This window comes from Mercenaria mercenaria, chromosome 7, assembly GCF_021730395.1.
Source record: "Mercenaria mercenaria strain notata chromosome 7, MADL_Memer_1, whole genome shotgun sequence".
Lineage (NCBI taxonomy): Eukaryota > Metazoa > Mollusca > Bivalvia > Venerida > Veneridae > Mercenaria > Mercenaria mercenaria.
Window position 1 is genome coordinate 37,435,631 of NC_069367.1, and position 12,699 is coordinate 37,448,329.

A 12,699-nucleotide genomic window follows, 5' to 3' on the forward strand; every position below is an offset into this window, starting at 1 on the left:
TAATGAAGACATGGATAGTATTGAAATATATTTCTGCTGAAACACTTGAAGACATTGCCACGACCTAAGAACGCAATCCTCATAAAACAAAACTCTACAAAAGTTTATTGCAAATGAATGACATACTTGGATAGACAAAGTAAAACAAATAAAAACAAAGACGAAAATAAATACATTAAGCTGAAGAGGAAGCAATGCAGCGCCATATAGAGGAACCACTAGGAACCGCTTGACAAGGTCAAATCATTTCAATTATAAAGTATAGCGCAATAGTATGGAAAGTCGGTACTCTCAGCTGTAGTCATAAGCACCTGTTATTACCTGTGTTTATTATATAGCGTACAAAGTTCTTCACATTTTATGTAAACATATTTAGGTTATATCCTAGTATGGTTAGGTTACCTATTTAGTTTGTGTTCTAATTCGTCATCTATAATTAAAGTAAATAGACTTCAGATCATCAACTGGACTAAGTATTTAGTGCAAACAGCAGTCGCACACACATCGCGCGCTACTATACATGGACCAGTATACAATATCAGAGCTGTGGCGTTCCATAAGAACCAGTATAGAAGAGTATTATCTGTTCGACAAATATTATAATTAAACTGATAGATATATTAATTCAAAATGAAAAACGGACTTTCACATTAATTGTGTAATGAATGTTTCTGATGATTTCTTGGTTAACGAAAGTAAAGAAAAATGTAAATAAGTACATTACTCTTTACTACATTTTCATATGATGCAGCTCAATAATCACCAATTTATTGATCACAGTTTATTTCATTATGTTGTTCAGTTTTAGTTATATCTTGCTTCCAGAGATGTATGTTTAAGCATAGGTTCATTTTATGCAAATAAGCTAAACTACCTACTGCAGAAAAGAATTACCTTCAGAGTAACAAAATACTATTTTAGAGAACATTAAGAAACTTAAAGACCAAACCAAAACTGTCTGATACATATTGTCTAAATAACTGATGTCATAAAACAAGGTAATTAAAATGGTAACGTAACATGTGTAACGTATGTTACATACTGGTTCCTACATCAAACATGTGTTTAAACTGTATTTTCAAACAATATCGTTCACAAAATCGTTGTTTCATTGAAAACAATTAATAAGATAATTTCATTCAATTTTAGTGTTCAAGATAATCTTACTTTCAGAGACGTTGGTTGTGGAAGTGGTTCATTTTATGCAAATAAGCTGAACATACCAATTCTGGGGTGAAAAAAATTAACATTACAGGTACATGTACCAAATGATATCTAAGAAAACACTGAGAGACTTTAAGACCATATCAAAACTTTTGGTACATTTAAATTGATTTAAAACTTAGAAAATATTATTTTCTAATTTTTTTTTTCATTTTGTAATATTCTTATTAATATTCATGAATATGCAAATTTAGTTAATTAACAAAGAATATTGCTATCTAAAGGATTATGTCTAAGCTCCATTTTGATACCATTCATATTGTTTTATCACCAAAACTGACCAAGATATGACTGATTATCATCTATATGGTTGTCATTTCCAAAACCGAACGGTTGCCATGAAAACAGTGAAATCGTAAATAGTTCAAAAGAGTTTTTTTTTCATGGGAACATTTTTTATTTCGAAAGAGTTAGTCCTACCGAACAATTTCGTACCTTTGAAAAAATGTCTAGTGGATGCACACATGATGCATGGTAGACGATTTTGGTCCCCCACCTATTATATTGTTACACATTGGATTATATATATTTTTTTTTATTATATAAAATATTATATTATATAATTCACCGAAAGTGTAGAAAAGTAAGGTTCAGTGCGGTTGCGGTTTCATTCTTTATGTTTGCTGTGTTTGTAATTTTCAAGTTTGTTTACCTGCACAATCAATGATACTGCCACCTGTGTTTACATATGTTCGTGTCTTTATGACGTCACCATTATGATAGATAAAATGTTTCATACCCTGATAAAATCTGCATGTGCTTCGAACGTTATGGCGTGAGTATTTCCATTCGTTATTGGTTGTGGTGTAACAGAAGAACCAGCACTCCCCCATCCATTCTTGAAATAGTTTACTATTCCCGTGTTATGTTGAAACTTTAAATGGTTCAACACGATTTCCGGATCAGAATCAGTGACGCCGAGGTTCTCTTTGATGGTATCAGCGATGTTCATTTCAATTCTGCAATATGCATATAGCACAGAGTTGTAGGGTTTTGAACCCGCAAGTACATTCAGCAATTTCCGTATGATTAGCTATTCTCAATCGTCATTCTTCGGACGTAAATACCGCTGCGCACACATATTACTTTCCATAGAATACGCGTTTTACCAATGTTCATTACAGGGCCAATGCCTATAAGTTCGGCACTATAACTGTATTTATTGAATCGACCTGGCATTTTTGGACACTTGTTCTGTATTGTCTCATTCTAATTCATCAAGCTCATATGCTGTGAAACTGAATTTACAAGCTTATATAGAACCAGAGATAACAATTTGATATATGTAAAACACATTGGATTAATCGTAATAAAGAAAACAAATATGTTTGCACAATCGATCAAAAGCGATCCGCAGTTGTACCCATGTTCTTAACAGTTATTGAATTGGGAAACTGTTAAAAAGCTTGTTTGACAATGATTCTGGTGTATTTTGAACCCAACAGTATTTTAATATGCTAATAATTTGAAACATGTAAATACATAAAAATACGCTAGTAGCGTTATGCTTCAGAACATCTTACAAGGAAATGTGTTACTTAAACATACACATTTTGAGTGTAAAATATTCGGTTTGAAAGCGATAGGTAAAAGTGGGGAAGGGGGTAGAGCAGAATGACGCTATAAGGGTGCTTCAATAAGATTTCGGGGTTACAGCGGGCACCACCATTTAACAGTCAAATATACACGGGAAAGGGGTGGCTGGTCAGGATGCGGACTGAAGAGTGGTTACAATAAGCTTGAAGCTTTCATCACAATCGAGCTAAAACAAATTAGTTTAAACTAAACTAAAACGGGTAAAATACTAGTGGATGATACAGCTAAAGGAGTGATTTATAAAAGAACAACCCAATATCTAGATACATTTAAACGAAATGGGTTATCATTACAGAATCGATAAAGACAGGAGAAGGAGGATGGGGTGGCACAATGATTATCCAAAATGTAAGGCAAAAATAAAAAGTTAAACTGTGATGCATGTTAGAGTTATATTGTCGCACTGGAACCGTCTGTAACCTAATCGCATCTTTAAATACCTGGATAGTTAACGAAACATTTCCACACTGTAGCAAGCTCTTATTGTATAAAATTAAAGAGAAATTGGTTAATGTGTCACACTTAATATATGGAATTTTATATTCAAATACTTACGAATTAAAGGAAATTGGAATTGTGACATATAGTGTTAAACTGGCACCGACGTCAAATGAAGACGGAAATATCCATTTGTAAGTGTCACTACGATCTATTTTAACAAAGTCGATCTCAACCTGAAAAATCATGAAATAAATACAAAACTAAGAAAATCTATTAATAGGCATAACCATATATGGGTCGCTCCTTGACAAAATCTGCATTAGTGAATTAAGATAACAAAATATCCACGAAGAACATTCTTTACAATGTTTAAGGGGCCTCCTTAAGCATTCTAAGGAGTTACAATGCTTAAGGAGACCCTCGACCTTAGACAAATATATTAAATATTTACGCACACAAACCTCGACCTTAAACAAAAATATATAATCTCAATGCACACTAATACCACAGTCACACATACGGCGCGGATAGCTACGTTTAGAAACGTAGTAATCCGTATCGATCCGTACCTGAGCCGTACGGACTGGTACGGATTGATACGTGTTACTACTTTAAGGTACGGCTCAGGTACGGATCGATACGGATCGATACGGACTACTACGTTCCTTTCCGTGGCTAGACGTAGCTATCCGCGCCGTATGTGTGACTGGGGTATAACCGATAGCTTAGCTAGTGGTAGAGCGTCCGCTCCGAGTGCGGGAAGTCGTTGGTTCGATCCCCGGTCGCATCATACAAAAGACGTAAACTATGGTACCAGTAGCCCCTTTGCTTGGCACTCAGCATTAAAAGGGAAATTGGCCTCTTTTCTCATACCATCGTGGCGATGGATTCCATCACGAATGAGGTGTCGAGAGTGATAAATATAAGTTGTAGAACTTCCTTCACAATCGACTTAAAAATAAATTAAGTACGGTATAAACTAACACGCAAAAATGAAATTATACCTCAATAAAAATTGAATACAGTATTAACGGAAAACACAGATATTTTAGTAATTCACGTGTTTTTGTGTTGTTTTGTTTTTTCTGCTACGAAGATGGCAAAAATATACGTATGCGTAAATCTATTTAGTTATGTTTTGTGTGCAACACAATTTATTCTGAGTTAATATATAATGAGACTTGTACCTACATGCTATACTCTTAATAATTTACTTTTAAATAAGTTATATCACAAATTATTTCAAAATGGCAAAAACTCTCTATAAAGGGCATATATCAGGGCAAAGTATTTGTCAAAAAAATCAACAATAATCGGTTAAAACGGGCGCCTTGTCCCTTTTAATATTATTTTTTTTTGTAAATTGATTGGATGTATTATAGATTTTTTTTCAGATTTGTTTTTCAAAAAGAAAAAATGATTTAGTTAATTACCTTAGGCTAAACTAGAAAACGCTTTTGTAGAAAATCATATGTATCCCCTAAACCATAGGAGTAAATAAGAAAGAAGTAAATTTAGAGGACAGGAACGAAAGTCAAAGAGACACTGATGATTTGCTTGGTAACTGAAATGCAATGCAGATCTACTCGGCATGTCTGATCATCCTATGAGGTTTTAACGTTCTAGGTCAAGTGGATTGGAAACGGTTTTTCTATATACTGGACCCTGTGACATTGACCTCTGAAAGAATGGCCACAAGAGCAGAAGGGGTCATCTCTTAAACATGTCTAACTATCCTGTTGTTTCAATGTTCTGGGTCAAGTGGTTCTCAAGTTATTGATCCGGAACGGTTTTCATGTTCTTACCCTGTGACCTTTATTTTTGATCGAGTGATCCAAAAATCGACAAGAGTCATTTACTCTGCATGTCTAATCAACATATGAAGTTTCAACGTTTTAATGTCAAGTAGTTCTTATGTTATTAATTATCCCTCATCTCCCATTACCCATACTGACCCGAAATATGGGCGCGGAGGGTCACTAACAAACTCAATAATTAATCATTCTCCCCGAGTGGAGGAGACATAATAAGGGAAATAGGATCCCAGTAGTATGAGGCGCGGTACACTTAAAGACACATCTGGCAGTTTTCTATATGTATATAGACAGAATTTCTTTAAACTTCCTGACTGAGAATCAGTGCATGAACTTGAATTATCTGCCCTTGAAAATATTTTTTTTTTGCAGTATTTTCCGACTTTTAATGGCAGACAATAAAAGACCTAGGCTGGGTACCTATGATTTGTTTTATTTCATATTCCTGTATTTGATTTGATTCTCTGTCAGTAAACACAGTATAAAGAAGAAATTCTGTCCGTAAGAAAAATTTGTCCCATGTCAATATAGACACTGTGGCAAATGTCCTTGACTATGAACATGACAAAATGATACCTCAAAGTCCTGGTCTTTCCAATGGAGCGAACTTCTTTAAACTTTGTATACTGAATGCAAATGATGACTTAAACAGAAATTTGAGCCGTGCCATGAGAAAACCAACATAGTGGACTGGTCAGGATCGCGCAGACTGGCCAGGATCCATGCTGTTCGCTTTTAAAGCCTATTGGAATTGGAGAAACCGTTAGCGAACAGCATGGATCCTGACCAGACTGCGCGGATGCGCAGGCTGGTCTGGATCCATGCTGGTCGCAAAGCCACTATGTTGGTTTTCCCATGGCACGGCTCATTTTAGTATTTTTTATTTTCAAGGGCAGATAATTACGTCAAGGACAACGACGTTATACCACCAGTACAAGACCGTTTTAAATGTTGAAACCAGTAACAGCGCTGACACTATTACCAAGAGGTCTATATAACTGCGTCGGAGATACAAACCGTAAAAGAGCCATCCAACTTGGTTACGAAAGGTCAGTGGTTCTACCCAGGTACCCGCTCGTGATGAAATAATACACGGAGGGGCATCTGGGGTCTTCCTCTACCATCAAAGCTGGAACGTTGCATTATGACCTATAATTTTGTCTGTGCGACGTTAACCCAACTAAAACAACAACTAAAAACCGTCAAAGATACGCTTTACATATCATCCCGCTTTTAAATCCTTAAATATAGTTGAACATTGTAAAGTGTATGGAGGCTTTAAATATTAATATACCACTAAAATACAATCGGGCATGGAACAGTCGAATCAGTCACTATGAAAGCCAGTGTAAACTGTTTTCTTATTTGCATTGTGCGGACAGTTTAATTTGTAAAAATGAATTTATCATTTTTAGCAACGTAAGTACTTGATATGTTGTCATAGATCTATGTAAAGTTAAATTATTGCAGGAAGTATGAGGATTGTGTTACTTTGGGACTGGGTTATATGTACAAATCTGTATCTTTGTTAAACTCAGAAAATAAATGTCTGTTGACTAAACTGGCACTATATTGTATTAAAAGTTTTAATCTCAGAAATGATACTTTGAATACGCAAGAACGCTTGACTTATGTTTGTTTTGTACATGATCACTCTCGATATGTATTATTTATTGTCATTTTGAATGTGATTGTATTTATTTACCATCCGAGGCTGATTTGATGAATTCTGTTACTAATCGTCCTACATAATTGCCTTGATCGGATGGATAACTTATGCATACGAAAAGCAATAACAGAATTTATTGAACCAGGCTAATAAAACGCAAACTTTACACTGTGTTTTCAGATTCTCCCTCCCAGCGGACTAAGATCACAATAGTATGCCAGTTGTATTTATAATACGATGGATGTTCGAAATGAATTGCTTATTTCTATCTGGAGACTTCAAATTTCAAGTTAGCCCAAAAGGGCTCATTTCATGCCCTCGAAGTACTCCCCGTGGCTATTACTGAATATATCATAATGTTTCATGAAGGGATATTATAAATTAACCAGATCAAGGTATAATAATAGAACAATGACTAAAACTACTACATCTAAGGAAAATTCCACTGTTTTGAACTTTGCAAATTAGTTTAAGCAGTGAATGATAATATTCATGCAAGGTTGATGTAATCATTGAGGGCTTTTTTCAGTACAGGAAAAACGTGAAAGCAATATACAACACTTTTACTGGCACAAACTTTTCGTTTGAAAGCCTTTTTGAACTGTTTACTAATGAACGTGTCACTATTCCAGAAGAACAGCATAATGAAGTTACTTCATCAAACTGCGGAAGTGCTTGTAATCAAGAGTATGAATTGATAGCAAGGCCGATCCAAATGGACAAATAAAACTTTGTCTTACGAATATATTTTTATTAGACCTATTGAAATTCAAAATTTAAAGGGCAAGGAAAGCCTGACAATTAGCCTGACAATTAGTTAATTTCATATGAAAGCCATACTCAATCCTTTCGTAACGCTGAAAGAATTTTGAAAATCGGACCAATATTGAAAAAGATATGACAGTTTAAAATTTAAAAAAAAATAGTGATCATGGAGGCAGCCATTTAGTATGCTTATGACGTCATTTACACACTGATGAATTCTTTATATTTCTAAATATTGCATTCAATCCAGTTGCCTAAATCAGTTGCCTAAGTCACTTGAATCACCATGGAAACGGGCAGTTAGTATGTGTCATATCAATAAAATCAGTTTAACTAGTTCTGACCATTCTTAATGACTATCACTAGTTAAAAGATAAATTTCTTATTTCATCTCTTTTGATATACACATTCATGGTAATATCCTGTTTTATCTCTTTGATGTATGCCGCCAGGGTCTTATGATATCTGGAAGCGTGACTGGTGGATGCACATTATTATTATTATTTGCGTGTCAGATTACAAGGGATTAATGTCACTTTACTTAATAACACTAATCAAATATGCATGAACTTTCAATCCATTTGAAAGCGTTCAAACATTTCAATAATTTAAAATAAAAAAAAAGTTTTATTCTCAGGAGGGGCATTTTTAGAATAATGAGAAATGAAACAAAAAAGTATTTTTTCAGTATTCATGCAAAATGAACGACAGAATAGGATCGACAAATCCAGGAATCGCGCTAGCAATTCAGGAACAACTGCGATATCATCTAAGGGGTGGACGGATGTTTGGCCTTGGATGTTTTGGCCCAGGATGTTTTGGCCAGGCAAATTTTCTGGATAGGATGTTTTGGCCAAAAAATAAATTGTGGTTTCATAACATGCAAAATATAGTCTGGAGGTTATTAGTCCACTACTGGTTGAAAACCAGTTTCGGGGACTAGAGGAATGCGCTTTTCCGTCATTCCGTCCGTCCGTCCGTAATTTCGTGTCCGGTCCATAACTCTGTCATCCATGAAGAGATTTTAATATTACTTGGCACAAATGTTCCCCATGATGTGACGACGTGTCATGCGCAAAACCCGGATCCCTAGCTCAAAGGTCAAGGTCACAATCGGAGGTCCAAGGTCAACATGGCCTTTTTCCTGTCCGTTCTATAACTCTCCCATCCATGAAGGGATTTTAGTATTACTTGGCACAAATGTTCCCCGTGATCAGACGATGTGTCATGTGCAAAAGCCGTACCCCTAGCTCAAAGGTCAATGTCACAATTGGAGGTCAAAGGTCAACAGGGCTTTTTTCCTGTCCGGTCCATAACTCTCCCATCCATGAAGGGATTTTAATATTACTTGGCACAAATGTTCCCCATGATGAGACGACGTGTCAAGTGCAAATCCTGGACCCGTAGCTTAAAGGTCAAAGGTCAACAGAGCTTTTTTTTCCTGTCCGGTCCATAACTGTCCCATCCTTGAAGGGATTTAAATATTACTTGGCACAAATGTACCTCATAATAAGACGATGTGTCATGCACAACTTTCAGACCCATAGCTCAAAGGTCAAGGTCACACTTAGCAGTCAAATGTTAACATAGCATGAACAGTGTCTGTTTCGTGTCCGGTCCATAACTCTGACATTCATTAAGGGATTTTAATATCACTTGGCATAAATGTTCCCCATGATGAGACGATGTGTCACGCGCAACACCCTGTACCCTAGCTTAAAGGTAAAAGTATTCCCCATGATAAGACAATGTGTCGTGTGCAAACCCCGTACCACTAGCTCAAAGGTCAAGGTCACAATTGGGGGTCAAAGGTCAACAGAGTTTTTTCCTGTCCCGTCCATAACTCTGCCATCCGTGAAGGGATTTTAATATTACTTGGCACAAATGTTTCCCATGATGAGATAATATGTCATGCACAAAACCCGGACCTTTAGCTCAAAGGTCAAGGTCACAATTGGAGGTCAAATGTCAATAAGGTTTTTTTCCTGTCCGATCCAGAACTCTGTCATCCATCAAGGAATTATAATATTACTTGGCATAAATGTTCCCCATGATGAGACGATGTGTCACGCGCAACACCCTGTACCCTAGCTTAAAGGTCAAGGTCATACTTTGAGATTAAAGGTCAATAGGATTTTTTTCCTGTCTGGTCTATAAATTTGTCATGCAAAACAGGATTTAGATATCAGTTGGCACAAATATTCCCCTGGATGAGACAACATGTCATGTGCAAAACCCAGGCCCAAGGTCTAATGTCAAGGTCACACTTAGAGACCAAAGGTCAGACACAAGAATGACTTTGTCTGGAGCATTTCTTCTTCATGCATGGAGGGACTTTGATGTAACTTGGCACAAATGTTTACCAACATAAGACGGAATGTCATACCTAAGAACCAGGTCCCTAGGTCTAAGGTCAAGGCCATATTTAGAGGTCAAAGGTCAAATTCAAGAATGACTTTGTACGGAGCATTTCTTCTTCATGCATGGAGAGATTTTGATGTAACTTGGACCAAATGTTCACCACCATGTGGCACCTTTGTTTTTAGAATAACGTCCCTTTGTTTTTACTATAAACAGATTTTATTGTAACTTTTTTATTACTGGCGGTAGAGAAAAATCGAGACCACTTTTCTGTGGTACAACATGCATGTTACATCGAAGTTTTAGGTATATTTTGACCTATCTCTACCTGGTAAAGAGTTTCTTGTGGACAAATTAAACTGATAATAAACCAACTCATTTTATCTTATTTCCATGTGTGCGAAAATATTTGCCATATACAACAAACATAACACTGTTAATGATTTTAAAAAGCACATTTTTGTATAGGAATAAATCTTCACAAAATTAATTTGTTAGATTTTTTTTTTCTTAAAATGATTAAAACAAACTATATACATGTAATACTGTGTTATATACATGTAGTATCAAAATGAAATGAAATTATAGCAATTGAATAATCAAATGAAAAAAACAAACAACAACAAACAAAATACAATTTCTTTGTGATCAATACATGCATGTGTGACAAATTTGTTAAATTGTTGTTTTTTTTATTTTGTTTTCTTAAAATGATTTCTAACAGCCCCAATATCCAGACCATATTTTGCATGTTATGGAAATAGAATTTAATTTTTGGCCAAAACATCATACCCCCAAAATTTGCCTGGCCAAAACATCTGAGGCCAAAAGATCCTAGGCCAAAACGTCCGGGCCAAGACGTCCGCTGGCCAAAACGTCCTACATAACGTTCTTCCTTACTATATACGAACGTATGTTTGAATTTGTGCAAAACTGATATTAAAATTTTGACCTAAATTCTCCCTATGTTCGTCTATTAGAAAATCACAATGTTGATAATATTTTAACGAATAAAAAAATCTGCAATGTATATTTTAATTAAAGTTTTTCACAGTCGTAAATTAACATGTGGTCTAAAATATCGTGAAATAAAATGTATAGGTCCGTGTGCTTTGACAATGATTATTCGCACAGATTCTATTTTATTTTACATTATCCTATACCCTACTAAATATAGTGAAAAAAGCCGTTAAAAATGGTCATCACGGTCGCCGTTGGAGATTTAGAGGTTAATACACGACAGAGCCGGACCCGGGAGGTGATAATCGGCCCGGAAAATGAATAATGGCCCGCCATGTTGAAAGCGCATGGACCATGATAACGTTTTATGTAGCCATTACTTTCACGCGCACGTGTTCACCGGGAGAATTATGATTATGAGTTTTCGACCGGGCCGATAATCAATGCGTGAAAGCAATAACCTGCTGAAAACACATTCATTTTTTGTTACTATATATAGTAACATATGTATTAATTCATAACGGCGCAGTGTGCCTCACTCGCCATAATCATAATGGTCCCGGGTAACCGAAACGTCAACCACAGAAGGCAGGTTCTTGGTTACTGAAAGAGAACTGCGCATGTGTGGTTTATGTCCGAACAACTGCCTCAGTGACGAGTAATATTACATTATGGAATGTCAATTATTTGTATATACTAAATGTTAGAAATAAATATTTGGAACAACACTATTTGTATAATCCAAATACCTTCAAATTTGAAAAACTCATGAACTGCACTTGTTAAACTTGCTCTGTTTTTGTAAATCCGTTATGTCATGTTTTAGTTAGCCAGATAACACACATTTATTAGGCCACATTAAGCCTCATTTCATACAACTCATTCTCCGTGTAAAGAAATATTTTGACATATCTTCATACTTTGAGATTTGTTAATACTTATTATGACTAAATCCCTGTCAGTTGCTTGTACAACTATATATAGTCTTTTTTTTCTAGTCATGCAGATTGTGCACTGTATGTAGTATCCTACGTTGTTACTTACTGATAAATGTCACATCTTGCAAACTTTCTAGTAACTGAAGTAAATATAACTATCTGTAGGCCTAGCAATTGTAATAGTTAATATTTCTACCAGTCGTCTGCTATGTGTAGCAACCATATGCCTTCCACATTGATGTTATATTTGTATTATACTGTCATAGTCTCATGCATGTAGATTCTAATATGCCATGACTAAATAAAAAAACTTGGAAGCTGAAACTTGACGTTATGTAGCAACGTCAGTATGGCGGATGAAAGAGTGCTGAATGATTTCCAGGCCGATTGTCAAATACTGATGGCATTCATAATTTAAATATGTCCGAGACATTGCGGAATGGTACTAAATTCACTTGGGAAATGATTACATTTTACTCGGACTTTATCATAGACTCCTTGTGTAAAATCTCAAACTTTAAACTAAAATAAAACCAATAAAGCCATAAAATATTTCGTTGAAACTTTGTAGCATCACCTGGGGCATGTATAGTCAAAAATCTAATTTGACTTCTGAAATAGTGTTATGTCTACTTCTAAAGTCACCACATGTTCATTGTAAAAATACCTCGTTTTAACCCAAGTGGAACCTGACAGGTAATTGAAAATGCCTTGAAAAAAAGACCCTGAAAAACTCAAAAAACTATAAAACAAGAAATAACGCGGAAGTTTCCGATTGTCAATCAGAGTCCACTATGAATTATTTCAACTTACCGGAGGATTGAAAATTTGCACTACTTTTTCCTTCTCGATGTAGTCATATCCGCTGTCGTATTGTTTGTTGAGTAACCAGTCGCGTTCTAAAGCTTGACACTGTCTGTTGCTATCTTGA

General features: G+C 35.5%; 1 protein-coding gene across 1 annotated transcript; it reads right to left on the minus strand.

The window, feature by feature from the left end:
- Window positions 1-1,951: 1,951 nt before the first annotated feature.
- LOC128558795 (uncharacterized) lies at window positions 1,952-11,837 on the minus strand. Its single transcript, XM_053549009.1, has 3 exons — window positions 11,580-11,837; window positions 3,376-3,494; window positions 1,952-2,183 (listed from the first exon to the last, which is right to left on the minus strand). The coding sequence occupies exons 1-3, from the start codon at window positions 11,598-11,600 to the stop codon at window positions 1,958-1,960; spliced, it is 366 nt and encodes a 121-aa protein (XP_053404984.1). The 5' UTR covers window positions 11,601-11,837; the 3' UTR covers window positions 1,952-1,957.
- Window positions 11,838-12,699: the final 862 nt, after the last annotated feature.

Coding starts and splice junctions, on each gene's coding strand:
- LOC128558795 (XM_053549009.1), bottom strand. CDS start 11,600: ATGAGTTTTTCAAATTTGAAG. Junction 3,495..11,579: donor TGAGTTTTTCAAATTTGAAG/GTATTTGGATTA, acceptor ATGATTTTTCAG/GTTGAGATCGACTTTGTTAA. Junction 2,184..3,375: donor ATTCCAATTTCCTTTAATTC/GTAAGTATTTGA, acceptor TGCATATTGCAG/AATTGAAATGAACATCGCTG.